At 48.9% G+C, this 15780-nt stretch overlaps 1 protein-coding gene and 1 long non-coding RNA gene across 2 annotated transcripts; both read left to right on the forward strand.

Annotated features, from left to right (window-relative positions):
* Window positions 1-2071: 2071 nt before the first annotated feature.
* LOC306841364 (transcription factor Sox-19a-like) lies at window positions 2072-10053 on the forward strand. The gene is made up of 2 exons (XM_079371246.1): window positions 2072-3019; window positions 9447-10053. The coding sequence occupies exons 1-2, from the start codon at window positions 2367-2369 to the stop codon at window positions 9703-9705; spliced, it is 912 nt and encodes a 303-aa protein (XP_079227372.1). The 5' UTR covers window positions 2072-2366; the 3' UTR covers window positions 9706-10053.
* Window positions 10054-11683: 1630 nt separating this feature from the next.
* Window positions 11684-12316, forward strand: LOC306841936. Its single transcript, XR_013781634.1, has 2 exons — window positions 11684-11809; window positions 11918-12316. It is a non-coding gene; the product is annotated as an uncharacterized lncRNA (long non-coding RNA).
* Window positions 12317-15780: the final 3464 nt, after the last annotated feature.

The raw sequence follows: 15780 nt of genomic DNA on the forward strand, positions 1-15780 counted from the left end.
GCGTGTGTTCTCGTGGTTGGTGAGCGTTGTGAGATCATCGTCCTTACCGGCAGACGCAGGTTTGACTTGGTGCACGCCTGTCGCTCCAGCTCTCTCACACCGCCAACGAGCGCTCGAGCAGCACGCCGCCATGGAAGGCCGCGGATCATCACTTCCAGAAGTCAGCTTTAACCCCTGCTGAGTGAAGACTCCGTTTCCATGGTAACGTCCTCTCAGCCCTCCTCCCTCTGCAGGACCAGGTGCTACCTGAGCTCATCTGCTCCGGGCCTACATGTCCCAGGATGCACTGCAGCCTCATCCAGAGAACCCTGGGCTCTGCTGTTTGGAAGCCATTTTCTCTGTTTGTAGTTCTATAGACTGGGACAGTTTGTAGTTCCTCTGGGTCAACATGGAGGAAGTCTGGGAACATTAACTTTATACGTCAGTGTGATAAACCAACAAATGTGTGAACGATGTGTTTAGTGAAACCCGTCAGCGTGCACGAGGAGGCGCTGAAAACCTCGTCCAACATCCCGACTGAAGAGTGACGGGCGAGCGAAGAAAAGGACGGAGAGAGGGAGATGTTTTTGAAAGAGGGAGGAGGAGGAAGGGGGGCGGGGGCAGGGGGGGGGATTCCTCACTGGGTCGTCATGGAGATAGAAACGGGAGACTGGAGCTGCACAATTCACAATTAGTCACAAACACATGGCGTCACACACACACACACACACACACACACACACACACACACACACACCTGTTTGCGGGAAACTCTCACACACATGATGCATCTTTGTTTTTCTGGCCATAATATTACCCATGATGCAACTTGGCTGTTGAAGAAGTTGAGTTTTTAATGTGGACCCTCCTCCACCTGGTCTCTTTGTGTCCTCACAGACACGTCAGGTCTTCGGATCTGTCTGACCCGGATCACTGGAGGACTCTGATCCAGATCTGGACAGAGCTGAACACAAGCATCACTTAGCGTTAGCTGGAGCTAAACGCTGTGACATCATCACTGGTCTTTGGTCAGAGCATGGTTACAAGCGCCCCCGTCCACTGAGCTTGAACCTCCTCTGTCAACAGACCAAGCTGACCCCGCTGAGCCACCAGCGCCCCACGATGAAGATGTGCTTGAGGACCTGGTCCTATGTGTGGACCAGGCCCCAGAGTGTGAACCAGGTCCCAGAGTGTGAACCAGGTCCCAGAATGTGGTCCAGGTCCCAGAGTGTGGACCAGATCCCAGAATGTGGACCAGGTCGCAGAATGTGGTCCAGGTCCCAGAGTGTGGACCAGGTCCCAGACTGTGGTCCAGGTCCCAGAATGTGGTCCAGGTCCCAGAATGTGGTTCAGGTTCCAGTGTGGACCAGGTCCCAGAGTGTGGACCAGGTCCCAGAGTGTGGACCAGGTCCCAGTATGTGGACCAGGTCCCAGAGTGTGGACCAGGTCCCAGTGTGGACCAGGTCCCAGAATGGTGCTGTGTGCAAGAAGACTTGAATCATAAAGTTTCCATGTGATGATAGAGCAGAGTGATCGCCCCCTGCTGGTCACGTGACAGACTGCAGGTTCAGACGGTCTGAAACTTTGACCAGCTCATCTTTATTTCTGAACCATCAAAGATCAAAGACATTTGTCTTCATTTGTTGGAGATTCTGTGAAGATTTAAAACTTCTAAAAGTCAAATAAATATATTTGAAATACATCAGTGTTTCAATGTTTGTAGTTTTCCACTCACTTTGTTCGTGTGTGTGTGTGCGTGTGTGTGTGTGCGTGTGTGTGTGCGTGTGTGTGTGTGTCAGCTTCCTGTGTGACCCTCCTCCTTCCTCTCTTTTCATTTCATTTAAAGTTTGTGTGAGAAAGGTGTGATCTTTATTCACGTGACCAGGAATCCTCAAACATTTATTCAAAATTAATTGATTAAATTGATATTTGTTCGACTTGTTTTCTCTCTCTCTCTCTCTCTCTCTCTCTCTCTCTCTCTCTCTCTCTCTCTCTCTCTCTCTCTCTCTCTCTCTCTCTCCATCAACAAGTGTCTCGCGAGTCTTTTCACTTGCTAATGCACGCGCACAGCCCACCGCTCAGCGCGCTGTGATTGGCTGCAGCGGAGTGCACGCGGACGGCAGAAGTTAGTGAGAGAGAGAAAGTGAGTTCAGATTGAGTCTGAAGTCTGACAACAAGTGTGTGAGAAGAGACGCTCCGTGATGACTGCTGCCCTCTCACTCTAACACACACACACTCACACACACACACCATCCCCAGGCTGCTCTGCGGGCGTGGCGCGTGCGTAATTAGCTGATTTGGATCACCCGGTTGAACCTGTAGGGGAACCGCTGCACGTCGCCAGGTGAAAAGGGAGCTTCACCTGTTGTGAAACTTCACCTGACACCATGTACAGCATGATGGAACACGAGCTCAAGCCCACCGGGCAGCCCCCGTCCCACCAGAGCGCGCAGGGCCTGTCCCCGGTCACCGGCAGCATGGTCGGCAACGGCAACTCTCACCCGGGCTCCAAGACCGCGTGCGCGCCCGGAGTGGACCCCATGGACAAGGTGAAGCGGCCCATGAACGCCTTCATGGTGTGGTCCCGGGGCCAGCGGCGCAAGATGGCGCAGGAAAACCCCAAAATGCACAACTCTGAGATCAGCAAGCGGCTCGGCGCGGAGTGGAAGCTGCTCACCGACGCGGAGAAGCGGCCGTTCATCGACGAGGCCAAGCGGCTGCGCGCCGTGCACATGAAGGAGTACCCCGACTACAAGTACAAGCCGCGCCGCAAGACCAAGCCGCTCCTGAAGAAGGACGCACAGGTGGGGAAGTACCCGCTGTCCGCCGGGAACCTGCTGGCGGCCGCGGCGGCGCAGGGGCAGGGAGGCAGCCCCAGGATGGAGAGCTACGGCTGGGGGCCCACCGGGGGGTACGCCGGCATGCAGGGCGAGGCGCTGGGCTACACGCAGCAGCTGCACCGGTACGACCTGTCCGCCCTGCAGTACCCCCCCTCCATGAGCGCCGCGCAGACCTACATGAACGGAGCCAACTCGTACAGGTGAGCGCGCGCACAAAGTAGTCTCAAAGTTTTCAGGACAGGTGTGCAGTGTGTTTTTAATGACGTCATTCCTCAAAAAAGTCTGCTGTTGTAGTGTGTGTTAGTGTAGTGTGTTATTTGTGTGTTGTATGTATGTGTGTCTCTTTTGTGTGTTTTGTGTATGTTGTGTGTGTGTGTTTTGTGTATGTTGTGTGTGTGTGGTGTGTGTGTGGTGTGTGTGTGTGTTTTGTGTATGTTGTGTGTGTGGTGTGTGTGTGTGTGTGGTGTGTGTCTGTTGTCGTGTGTGTGTGTCTTGTATATGTGTGTTTTGTATGTTGTGTGTGTCTGGTGTGTCGTGTGTGTGTGTCGTGTGTGTGTGTGTGTGTGTGTGTGTGTCGTGTGTGTGTGTCTGGTGTGTGTGTGTGTCGTGTGTGTGTGTGTGTCGTGTGTGTGTGTCTGGTGTGTGTGTGTGTGTGTCTGTTGTGTGTGTGTGTGTGTGTGTCTGTGTGTGTGTGTGTGTGTGTGTGTGTGTGTGTGTGTGTGTGTGTCTGGTGTGTGTGTGTGTCTGTTGTGTGTGTGTCGTGTGTGTGTCGTGTGTGTGTGTGTGTGTCGTGTGTGTGTCTGTTGTGTGTGTGTGTGTGTTGTGTGTGTGTCTGTTGTGTGTGTGTGTGTGTTGTGTGTGTGTGTGTGTGTGTGTGTGTGTGTGTGTGTGTGTGTGTCTCATGAGAACATTTAGTAACTTGGTGTTTTGAGTTAGTCTGGAGAACTCCTCTGCTCCGCTCGCTCCTCGTTCTCCTGCTGCTTGTTATGCGTGGCGTGGCGTGTGGCGCTCCGCTCGCTGCGGTCAGGAATGTTGATCAGAGTGACTCGACGGCTCTGTGTGTGGTCTTTTACCCACAATCCTCTGCTCCTGTGAAACCATTGTCCCCAATAACACTTGTGGGTCTCAGCCCCCCCCCCCCTCGAGGACGGATGAGTGATGTGTAAATGGCGTCCTCGTCGTTCCCCTCGATGACTCGTCTGTGAGTCACGCCGCAGGTCGGACGTGTTGGCGCTCGTCCTCTCCCACGGTTGACCTCGCACTGACAACCAAACGGCCTGAACCCGTTTCACGTGAAAACAAGTCGTCATAAAACCGGGTCGAGCCTTTGAGTCCTCGGCGAGCTTGACTTGTGATCGTGACGTGATCGTCAGACGGGCGTCGCTGACCATCAAGTGGAGCTTTTCTTCTCCATGGGTCACATGGGTCACATGGGTCACATGGGCGCTGCTCGCCGTCTGACCACACGAGAACAAGTGTTGGTGTTGTTGGAGGTTTAAATGAACACTGAGGGAGACGATCAGAACAGTTTGGAGATGGTGCTGCTGACACGTGTGACCTTCAACCATCCTCAAGGTTAAAGGTTTGAACCCGTCCAGACTCCAACCTGAGGAGGAGGAGGAGTTATGACAGGAGGAGGAGGAGTTATGACAGGAGGAGGAGTTATGAGAGCTCCTCTTCAGACTCCTGATGGTTGATGTAGTGACTCTGCTGACCCTGGATCTGATGCTGGTTCTGACCCTGGGTCTGATGCTGGTTCTGATCCTGGGTCTGACCCTGGATCTGATGCTGGTTCTGACCCTGGATCTGATGCTGGTTCTGATCCTGGGTCTGACCCTGGATCTGATGCTGGTTCTGATCCTGGGTCTGACCCTGGATCTGATGCTGGTTCTGATCCTGGGTCTGACCCTGGATCTGATGCTGGTTCTGATCCTGGGTCTGACCCTGGGTCGGTCTCAGTGTGCAGTAGTCTCGTGGTTAATGTGCACGCCTTGTGTCCAGACACACACTAACGCACACTTCATTAATGTTTATGCAAGACCTGTGTGTGTTAGTGTGTGTGTTAGTGTGTGTGTTAGTGTGTGTTAGTGTGTGTGTTAGTGTGTGTGTGTGTGTTAGTGTGTGTTAGTTAGTGTGTGTGTGTTAGTGTGTGTGTTAGTTAGTGTGTGTGTGTTAGTGTGTGTGTTAGTGTGTGTGTTAGTGTGTGTGTGTTAGTGTGTGTGTGTTAGTGTGTGTTAGTTAGTGTGTGTGTGTTAGTTAGTGTGTGTGTGTTAGTGTGTGTGTGTGTGTGTTAGTGTTAGTGTGTGTTAGTTAGTGTGTGTGTTAGTTAGAGTGTGTTAGTGTGTGTGTGTGTTAGTTAGTGTGTTAGTTAGTGTGTGTGTGTGTGTTAGTTAGTGTGTTAGTTAGTTAGTGTTAGTTAGTGAGTTAGTTAGTGTGTGTTAGTTAGTGTGTGTTAGTTAGTGTGTGTTAGTTAGTGTGTGTTAGTTAGTGTGTGTTAGTTAGTGTGTGTTAGTTAGTGTGTGTTAGTTAGTGTGTGTGTGTTAGTGTGTGTGTGTTAGTGTGTGTGTGTTAGTGTGTGTGTGTTAGTGTGTGTGTGTTAGTGTGTGTGTGTTAGTTAGTGTGTGTGTGTGTTAGTTAGTGTGTGTTAGTGTGTGTTAGTGTGTGTTAGTTAGTGTGTGTTAGTTAGTGTGTGTTAGTTAGTGTGTGTTTGTTAGTGTGTGTTAGTTAGTGTGTGTTAGTTAGTGTGTGTGTGTTAGTTAGTTAGTGTGTGTGTTAGTTAGTTAGTGTGTTAGTTAGTTAGTGTGTTAGTTAGTTAGTGTGTGTTAGTTAGTGTGTTAGTTAGTGTGTTAGTTAGTGTGTTAGTTAGTGTGTTAGTTAGTGTGTTTGTTAGTGTGTGTTAGTGTGTGTTAGTTAGTGTGTGTTAGTTAGTGTGTGTTAGTTAGTGTGTGTTAGTTAGTGTGTGTGTGTTAGTTAGTGTGTTAGTTAGTTAGTGTGTGTGTGTTAGTTAGTGTGTGTGTGTTAGTTAGTGTGTGTTAGTGTGTGTTAGTTAGTGTGTGTTAGTTAGTGTGTGTTAGTTAGTGTGTGTTAGTTAGTGTGTGTGTGTTAGTTAGTGTGTTAGTTAGTTAGTGTGTGTGTGTTAGTTAGTGTGTGTGTGTTAGTTAGTGTGTGTTAGTTAGTGTGTGTGTGTTAGTGTGTTAGTTAGTTAGTGTGTGTGTGTTAGTTAGTGTGTGTGTGTTAGTTAGTGTGTGTTAGTTAGTGTGTGTGTGTTAGTGTGTTAGTTAGTGTGTGTTAGTGTGTGTTAGTTAGTGTGTGTTAGTTAGTGTGTGTTAGTTAGTGTGTGTTAGTTAGTGTGTGTGTGTTAGTTAGTGTGTTAGTTAGTTAGTGTGTGTGTGTTAGTTAGTGTGTGTGTGTTAGTTAGTGTGTGTTAGTTAGTGTGTGTGTGTTAGTGTGTTAGTTAGTTAGTGTGTGTGTGTTAGTTAGTTAGTGTGTGTGTTAGTTAGTTAGTGTGTGTTAGTTAGTGTGTTTGTTAGTGTGTGTGTGTGTTAGTTAGTGTGTTAGTTAGTGTGTTTGTTAGTGTGTGTTAGTGTGTGTTAGTTAGTGTGTGTTAGTTAGTGTGTGTTAGTTAGTGTGTTTGTTAGTGTGTGTTAGTTAGTGTGTGTTAGTTAGTGTGTGTGTGTTAGTTAGTGTGTTAGTTAGTTAGTGTGTGTGTGTTAGTTAGTTAGTGTGTGTGTTAGTTAGTTAGTGTGTGTTAGTTAGTGTGTTTGTTAGTGTGTGTGTTTGTTAGTGTGTGTGTTAGTTAGTGTGTTAGTTAGTGTGTTAGTTAGTGTGTTAGTTAGTGTGTTAGTTAGTTAGTGTGTTAGTTAGTTAGTGTGTTAGTTAGTTAGTGTGTGTGTGTTAGTTAGTTAGTGTGTTAGTTAGTTAGTGTGTGTGTGTTAGTTAGTGTGTTAGTTAGTGTGTTAGTTAGTGTGTTAGTTAGTTAGTGTGTGTGTTAGTTAGTGTGTGTGTGTTAGTTAGTGTGTGTGTGTTAGTTAGTGTGTGTGTGTGTTAGTTAGAGTGTGTGTGTTAGTTAGTGTGTGTGTGTGTTAGTTAGTGTGTGTGTGTGTGTGTGTGTGTTAGTTAGTGTGTGTGTGTTAGTTAGTGTGTTAGTTAGATAGATACTTTATTGATCCCGAGGGAAATTCAAGTTAGTGTGTGTGTTAGTTAGTGTGTGTTAGTTAGTGTGTGTTAGTTAGTGTGTGTTAGTGTGTGTGTGTGTGTGTGTGTTAGTTAGTGTGTGTGTGTGTGTGTGTGTGTGTGTGTGTTAGTTAGATAGATACTTTATTGATCCCGAGGGAAATTCAAGTTAGTGTGTGTGTTAGTCCAGACGGTTCACGGGAGGACTCTAAACCTTCTGTATGTATGTGTCCTACAGTCAGCTGTGTCTGTGTCCTACAGTCAGCTGTGTCTCATTGTCCTACAGTCAGCTGTGTCTCAGAGTGTCCTACAGTCAGCTGTGTCTCAGAGTGTCCTACAGTCAGCTGTGTCTCAGTGTGTCCTACAGTCAGCTGTGTCTCAGTGTCCTACAGTCAGCTGTGTCTCAGAGTGTCTTACAGTCAGCTGTGTCTCATTGTCCTACAGTCAGCTGTGTCTCAGTGTCCTACAGTCAGCTGTGTCTCAGAGTGTCCTACAGTCAGCTGTGTCTCAGTGTCCTACAGTCAGCTGTGTCTCATTGTCCTACAGTCAGCTGTGTCTCAGTGTCCTACAGTCAGCTGTGTCTCATTGTCCTACAGTCAGCTGTGTCTCAGAGTGTCTTACAGTCAGCTGTGTCTCATTGTCCTACAGTCAGCTGTGTCTCAGAGTGTCCTACAGTCAGCTGTGTCTCAGAGTGTCCTACAGTCAGCTGTGTCTCAGTGTCCTACAGTCAGCTGTGTCTCATTGTCCTACAGTCAGCTGTGTCTCATTGTCCTACAGTCAGCTGTGTCTCAGTGTGTCCTACAGTCAGCTGTGTCTCAGTGTCCTACAGTCAGCTGTGTCTCAGTGTCCTACAGTCAGCTGTGTCTCAGTGTGTCCCACAGTCAGCTGTGTCTCAGTGTGTCCCACAGTCAGCTGTGTCTCAGTGTCCTACAGTCAGCTGTGTCTCATTGTCCTACAGTCAGCTGTGTCTCAGTGTGTCCTACAGTCAGCTGTGTCTCATTGTCCTACAGTCAGCTGTGTCTCATTGTCCTACAGTCAGCTGTGTCTCAGTGTCCTACAGTCAGCTGTGTCTCAGTGTGTCCTACAGTCAGCTGTGTCTCAGAGTGTCCTACAGTCAGCTGTGTCTCAGTGTGTCCCACAGTCAGCTGTGTCTCAGTGTGTCCTACAGTCAGCTGTGTCTCAGTGTGTCCCACAGTCAGCTGTGTCTCAGTGTCCTACGGTGAGCTGTGTCTCAGAGTGTCCTACGGTCAGCTGTGTCTCAGAGTGTCCTACAGTCAGCTGTGTCTCAGTGTGTCCTACAGTCAGCTGTGTCTCAGTGTGTCCTACAGTCAGCTGTGTCTCAGTGTGTCCTACAGTCAGCTGTGTCTCAGTGTCCCACAGTCAGCTGTGTCTCAGAGTGTCCTACAGTCAGCTGTGTCTCAGAGTGTCTTACAGTCAGCTGTGTCTCAGTGTCCCACAGTCAGCTGTGTCTCAGTGTGTCCTACAGTCAGCTGTGTCTCAGTGTGTCCTACAGTCAGCTGTGTCTCAGAGTGTCCTACAGTCAGCTGTGTCTCAGAGTGTCCTACAGTCAGCTGTGTCTCAGAGTGTCTTACAGTCAGCTGTGTCTCAGAGTGTCTTACAGTCAGCTGTGTCTCAGAGTGTCTTACAGTCAGCTGTGTCTCAGTGTCCCACAGTCAGCTGTGTCTCAGTGTCCCACAGTCAGCTGTGTCTCAGAGTGTCTTACAGTCAGCTGTGTCTCAGTGTCCCACAGTCAGCTGTGTCTCAGAGTGTCTTACAGTCAGCTGTGTCTCAGTGTCCCACAGTCAGCTGTGTCTCAGAGTGTCCTACAGTCAGCTGTGTCTCAGAGTGTCCTACAGTCAGCTGTGTCTCAGAGTGTCTTACAGTCAGCTGTGTCTCAGTGTCCCACAGTCAGCTGTGTCTCAGTGTCTTACAGTCAGCTGTGTCTCAGAGTGTCTTACAGTCAGCTGTGTCTCAGTGTCCCACAGTCAGCTGTGTCTCAGAGTGTCTTACAGTCAGCTGTGTCTCAGTGTCCCACAGTCAGCTGTGTCTCAGAGTGTCCTACAGTCAGCTGTGTCTCAGAGTGTCCTACAGTCAGCTGTGTCTCAGAGTGTCTTACAGTCAGCTGTGTCTCAGTGTGTCCTACGGTCAGCTGTGTCTCAGAGTGTCCTACGGTCAGCTGTGTCTCAGAGTGTCCTACAGTCAGCTGTGTCTCAGAGTGTCCTACAGTCAGCAGACGTCTCCTTCACGTTCTGACTTTAAAGATCTTTTACAGAGCTTGTGAGCATGTGTGCACGTCAGTGTTTCCGTCCTCCGTCTGCGCCTGGACACAACGGGACTCAAAGTTTAACAGCGAAAACGCAAAAACAATCCATAAAAAAGGGGAGGAGTCTGTAAATGTGTTGACCAATCAGACGTGTTTATGAATGATTAACTCTTATCATCTCCCCTCCTCAGCCCGATGTCGTACAGCAGCAGCCCCCAGCAGCCCAGCCCCGTCATGTCCATGGTGAAGGCAGAACCTGTGTCCCACTCGCCTCCCACCGGGAACCCGAACCACCACCGGGGGCCCCTGCAGGGGGACCTGAGGGACATGATCAGCATGTACATCCCCGGACCAGGGGGGGAGGCCGGGGACCCCTCCGCCGCACAGAGGGGCTACACCAGTGTGCAGCAGCATTACCTCACCGGGACCGTCCCACTCACGCACATCTGAGACTGAAACAGGAAGGGGCGGAGCCAGAGCAGCTCAAAGCGCACAGCAGGAGGTGGAGTCAGGAGTCTCACAGAAACGGGCGTCCCTGCTATGTGACGACGAACAGTTTTCTTTTTCAAGCTGGTTTTGGTTCAAACCGCCTTCATGTACAGAGCTCAGGCTCCGCCCCCTCCGCCCTCCTGTAGACTTCTCCCCATGAAGGACAGCGCTGACTACACGTCTGTTTATTTTGTACATATTAGTCTTTTTTTTTTCTTTTTTTTTTTTTTTCTTTTTTATATCTTTAGAGCTGTCCTTAAGTCCTCGTCCAGCTCCTGATCCAGGTCGTTCAGGGCGGAGCCGGGCGGAGCCGGGCGGAGCCGGGCGGAGCCGGTCTGACCCGGCGGTCTCGGAGAGCGAGGACGAAAAGCACAAGTTGAGCGTTGTGTGCCTTGACTTTGCTGGATGAAACAATCAGCTGCATCCACAGGACGCCGACGGCACGCGGCTCCTTTTCTTCACTCTTATTAGTTCTAGGTTTCGACCTGTTGTGGTACGTGATCTGCTCTGGCAGTCATGACTTTTTGTTTTTAGGTTTTTAATATGAAATGCAACTTTTCAGCTGAGTTTTAACCTCAACGTCACAAAATCAGAAAGTCTTCCTTCCTGTAAACGTTTCTGTGTTTGACTCTGTTTGTGTTCACCTGCAGGAAACGGGAATCTTGTTTTAAATGTTTGTAATCACTTCCTTCTGTAGTTTTTAATCCTGCGTCTCTGACAGACCTGTTAGTGCTGCTATGGACCAATAAACCACCGTCAGACCATCCTGTATGTTTAAACCTGCCTTCTAGTTTGACACGTCTGTTACTCAAAGTACAAAATAAAAGATCAATTTAGCCTTAAAACAGACTGTAACGTCTGCAGCAGGTAAACGGGCTGTAACGTCTGCAGCAGGTAAACAGGCTGTAACGTCTGCAGCAGGTAAACAGGCTGTAACGCCTGCAGCAGGTAAACAGGCTGTAACGCCTGCAGCAGGTAAACAGACTGTAACGTGTCTGCAGCAGGTAAACAGACTGTAACGTCTGCAGCAGGTAAACAGGCTGTAACGCCTGCAGCAGGTAAACAGGCTGTAACGTCTGCAGCAGGTAAACAGACTGTAACGTCTGCAGCAGGTAAACAGACTGTAACGTCTGCAGCAGGTAAACAGGCTGTAACGTCTGCAGCAGGTAAACAGGCTGTAACGTGTCTGCAGCAGGTAAACAGGCTGTAACGCCTGCAGCAGGTAAACAGGCTGTAACGTGTCTGCAGCAGGTAAACAGGCTGTAACGCCTGCAGCAGGTAAACAGGCTGTAACGTCTGCAGCAGGTAAACAGGCTGTAACGTCTGCAGCAGGTAAACAGACTGTAACGTCTGCAGCAGGTAAACAGGCTGTAACGTGTCTGCAGCAGGTAAACAGGCTGTAACGCCTGCAGCAGGTAAACAGGCTGTAACGTCTGCAGCAGGTAAACAGACTGTAACGCCTGCAGCAGGTAAACAGACTGTAACGTGTCTGCAGCAGGTAAACAGGCTGTAACGCCTGCAGCAGGTAAACAGGCTGTAACGTCTGCAGCAGGTAAACAGACTGTAACGTCTGCAGCAGGTAAACAGGCTGTAACGTCTGCAGCAGGTAAACAGACTGTAACGTCTGCAGCAGGTAAACAGGCTGTAACGTCTGCAGCAGGTTAACAGACTGTAACGTCTGCAGCAGGTAAACAGGCTGTAACGCCTGCAGCAGGTAAACAGACTGTAACGCCTGCAGCAGGTAAACAGGCTGTAACGTCTGCAGCAGGTAAACAGACTGTAACGCCTGCAGCAGGTAAACAGGCTGTAACGTCTGCAGCAGGTAAACGCACTGTAACGTCTGCAGCAGGTAAACAGACTGTAACGTCTGCAGCAGGTATACAGGCTGTAATGTCTGCAGCAGGTAAACAGGCTGTAACGTCTGCAGCAGATAAACAGACTGTAACGCCTGCAGCAGGTAAACAGGCTGTAACGCCTGCAGCAGGTAAACAGGCTGTAATGTCTGCAGCAGGTAAACAGGCTGTAACGTCTGCAGCAGGTAAACAGGCTGTAACGTCTGCAGCAGGTATACAGACTGTAACGTCTGCAGCAGGTAAACGGACTGTAACGCCTGCAGCAGGTAAACAGGCTGTAACGCCTGCAGCAGGTAAACAGACTGTAACGCCTGCAGCAGGTAAACAGGCTGTAACGTCTGTTACCAGATAAATAAAATGAAGCCGAGGTTTGAGGTCGCCTGAGTTCCTCTTGACCTTTGACGCATTTTTATTTCTACTAACCAAACATGGAAACATTCGTCTTTATGAAAAGGGAGTTTTTTTGTTTTTTTTAACGAAAGTAACGTGTGAATGTTTACATGAAGAACTAAAACTTTTATACTGACTTTTGTATCTCTACGTTTAGAATGAATTGTGTGTAAATGCTGCTGTGTACTAGAGTTACTGTGTGTAGCATCATGTAAATAATGTACACTGTTTTAAGGCTCTTATACTAAGAGTATCTTTGATTAAAAAAAAAAAACCTTTGTTATGGGATTCATGACATTAATAAAAAGTACAAATCCTTTTTTTCATGATTCATGTGTAGACGCGTCTCATTGAACACTGACACATGGTGCATTCAGGGACCGTTTCTTTAGCTACACCGTCACGGACCTGTGTTTACTTTGTTCTTAACCGGACATACAGTCCGTAATGAGTCTAAGGGGGCCCCTTAAAATGGTTTTCATCTCCATTATGTGAAAGACATTTTAAGTGGCCAACTTGTGTTTTTACAGGACTGTTGAATCGCTGGATGGAGCCCCATTAGGGAGGTTTCCTACCGTCATTGTATAACTTCCACATCTGAGCCACTGATTTCTTACATTTGGTCAGTTGATGCCAAAGTCCAAGTGGAGTTAAGTCCTTTATAAAGTGATCTGAAGTCATCAAGCCTGAGTCGGGTCCACATCTCTGGTGTTGACATGAAGGGAATTAAACAGTTTTGTGAGTGTGCTCGGGTCTACAGGCGTCTCGTTGCAGGATGCAACAAGTGAAGATGAGGGGGGTTGTCAGGAATATGTTACAACTCTGTTAGATTTAAAGTCATAGGGTAGGGTTAGGGTTCATGACCACTTTGAGGAAATAAATGAACCTAGCATTCTTTCAAAGAGGTGGGTATCAGTAAAGGTTTGTGTCCAGGCAGCACAGGGAAGCCGGGAAGCTTTCCCAGCAACTTCTAGGATGTTCTTGACATCTCTCCTTCGGAGCTCGAACATTTTCAAGAGTCCCAGGACCCAGTAAAAGTCCCTACTCCCCCTTCTACAGGATCACAGCAGGCCTCCGTCAGCCAGCAACCAGGTCTGCATACTTAGACCTTTTCCTCTCCTATTCCTTCTACACCCGGTCTTCTCATGGGATGGTCAGCCCAATAAAGACCACTTGCTTGGACCCCTGGACAGAAGGACCAGGTCAGGCCTGACAGTGGTAATAGCTAATAGCGTCCGGGAACCTCGGCTGTCTCCCTCAGTCAATAGGGTCTCGGTCTCTCGCTGGTGTAAGCAGTCCACCCTTGGACTTGGGTTGTGGTGGTGGCTTCTCTTCTGCTTGGACGAAGTTGATGGTGAGCATTGATGGGCTGAGCTGTTTGCTGTGGCACAGATCTAACGCCCAAAGGACCGGTACCTCCAGTCCGCCAAGCTCCTTTGGCAGCCGCTCACAATGTGCTCCAGGTGGAGGATTAAACCAGGCCTGAGCTGTACAAGTTGGTGGGGCTTGGAAGGACATCGTACACGGACTGGACCAACAACTTGAATCCAGGCCACAGTAGTGAGCCAGGTGTGGAGGTCGCCATTGTGTCCTTCAGATCACAGGTGAAGATCTTCCCCAGGCTCTTGACCAGCTTCTGCATGACTGATGGAATTAGATCATCTCTAAGAAAGAAGCTGAACTCGTCCGTCACCTTTCCTTACCTAAGGACTAGAGACCTGGACCTGGACTTGGTAGGCCTAAAGCTCATTCTTGCCCAAGACGTGAGCTCCCGTGAGAGCCTCCTGCAACCGGGCGCTGACGTGGTTGTTGGAACCAGGTCATCAATGAAGGACCTAAGGGGGTTGAGCCTCTGCAGACCAGTATGAAGTGCTGATTCCATTCAGGTGTCACAGATCCTGACCACACCCTCAGACTCATGTTGATGCAACAGTCAAGGACCAGGTTTCTGATCTTCTCTGGGATGTGGTAACTGGACAGGCTGACTTGATGACCTCTCCGACCTCTGTCCTTGCGTTCCTTGATGTCCGACAGGGCTCTGGGTCGAGGTGGGTCACAGTGGTCTTTCTGTCCGAGCAGCTTCCTGGTGAAGCCAAACAGATGAGCGATGAAAGGCGTTACGCTTGCGTGCCTTTTCCATACACACACATTCATTTACACAAGTACGTCTGAAACGCCCATACAAGCATGTTTAATCACACATACCGTGAGTATGACTCAGCATATATTTGTATCTGTTCCTCATGTCATAGACGGCGTGCTGCGTTCAGGTTCCTGTCTCTTACTAAAGAGGGTTTCTTCTTGCTCATGATGGATTCATGTTTGGAGGTCATAAAAAAAGAGTGGCAGTGAAACCGCGTCATCACATGATGGAGTTTATGATAACAGACTTTTTATCTCCACATCATAAACATGTTAAAATAAATACTTTACTTTAACAGAGTAAAACATTCTTCAGTCAAATAAAATGTTTGTCCTCTCAGGGCTTCCGTACTAATCCTCCCTCCTCTTTATGAAATCTTCATAATAAACAGTTTATCAGCTGTTTCTTTATGACGTCATCCACCCTGATGGTTATCACGTGACCCTCTCCTGCTCGGTTCCCGGCCTCTCTCCCTCCGAACCCGCGGGACAAAAGTGGGACACATTCTGGGGGAGGGGGGGAGGATCCGTCTTTAGAGGCTGGGATGATTTAAAGCTCGATTATTTACTTTCTTATCTTTCCCCCCTCTTTAAAAATTCACTTTCCCCTCTCCCTTTCACCCCCCCCCCCCCCCCCCAACAGAAAGCGGGTGGATGGCCGCTCGTAATTGGCCGTGTCGGAGGCTTCATTGTCCGCTTCTTTTCAGGCCGCAGGTGCATATAGTAAAGCCGGAGTCTCCGCTCCTCCCCCGGGCCGCTTTGTTCCCTCTCCCCACTTCCCCCTCCCCCCCGCCGGGCAGAAAATTAGGGCTGCTTTCTGGGGGCTTCGTCCCCGGGCTTAACCCTTTCACCGACCGCCGGCTTTCTCATGGAAATGTGAGAGAGCCCCGCACCGGCTAATCGGTCACTGAGAGGAGGGGGAGGAGGGTGAGATGGGGGGGGGGGGGGGAACAGATGCAGCCAGGAGCTCCTTCAGATACATTTAATTTCATTTAAGTGAGAGTGCATCAGTTTTAAACGCTGCAGAGATTTACAGGCTGAACTTCCTGAGAACCTTCCTGCACGAGCTCTCCGTGAAGGACAACCTGAAAGGAACATGAGCACAAAACTGGGATCATATTATAAAATCACAGGCAGAATCATTGCTACCCTTCTTCTCTTGAAATAAATCTGCAGGAACCAATCAGAGACAAGTGATGATGAGATCAGAAATGTAAAGTTGACCTTATGATTATAAGGTCTTCTAACATCAGTCCTGAGAATGTCTCGTCTTCTGTCTCCAGTCGTCACAGCAGAAGTCTGTAAAGTTCAAACAGAAGCCCAGGATGCTAACGCTAAAGGTGGAATAAAAGGAGTGAGAAGAAACAACAGGTGGCTCTCGGTCAGTGAACGCACCACGTCACTTCTTTCAGTTTAAAAACACAGAATTCAAGTCTCATTGTAAAAACTTAACACAACCTTGTGTTTCCTCCTCACACTGAAGCTGTTTTGTTCTGCGTTTACTCTCGAGCTGTGTCGCAGGGTTCATCACTAAATCACAGTCGGAATCATCCCAAATCTTCAGGGGCCAATCAGAAACGTCCGTTACAGCGCCAACAACAGCGTTACAATCTGTGGACGTTAGTGACGTCACGTAACAGAAAAAAAAGAA

This window comes from Symphodus melops (genome assembly GCF_947650265.1).
Source record: "Symphodus melops genome assembly, chromosome: 20".
Classification (NCBI taxonomy): domain Eukaryota; kingdom Metazoa; phylum Chordata; class Actinopteri; order Labriformes; family Labridae; genus Symphodus; species Symphodus melops.

Coding starts and splice junctions, on each gene's coding strand:
- LOC306841364 (XM_079371246.1), top strand. CDS start 2,367: ATGTACAGCATGATGGAACACGAGCTCAAGCCCACCGGGCAGCCCCCG. Junction 3,020..9,446: donor AACGGAGCCAACTCGTACAG/GTGAGCGCGCGC, acceptor TCCCCTCCTCAG/CCCGATGTCGTACAGCAGCA.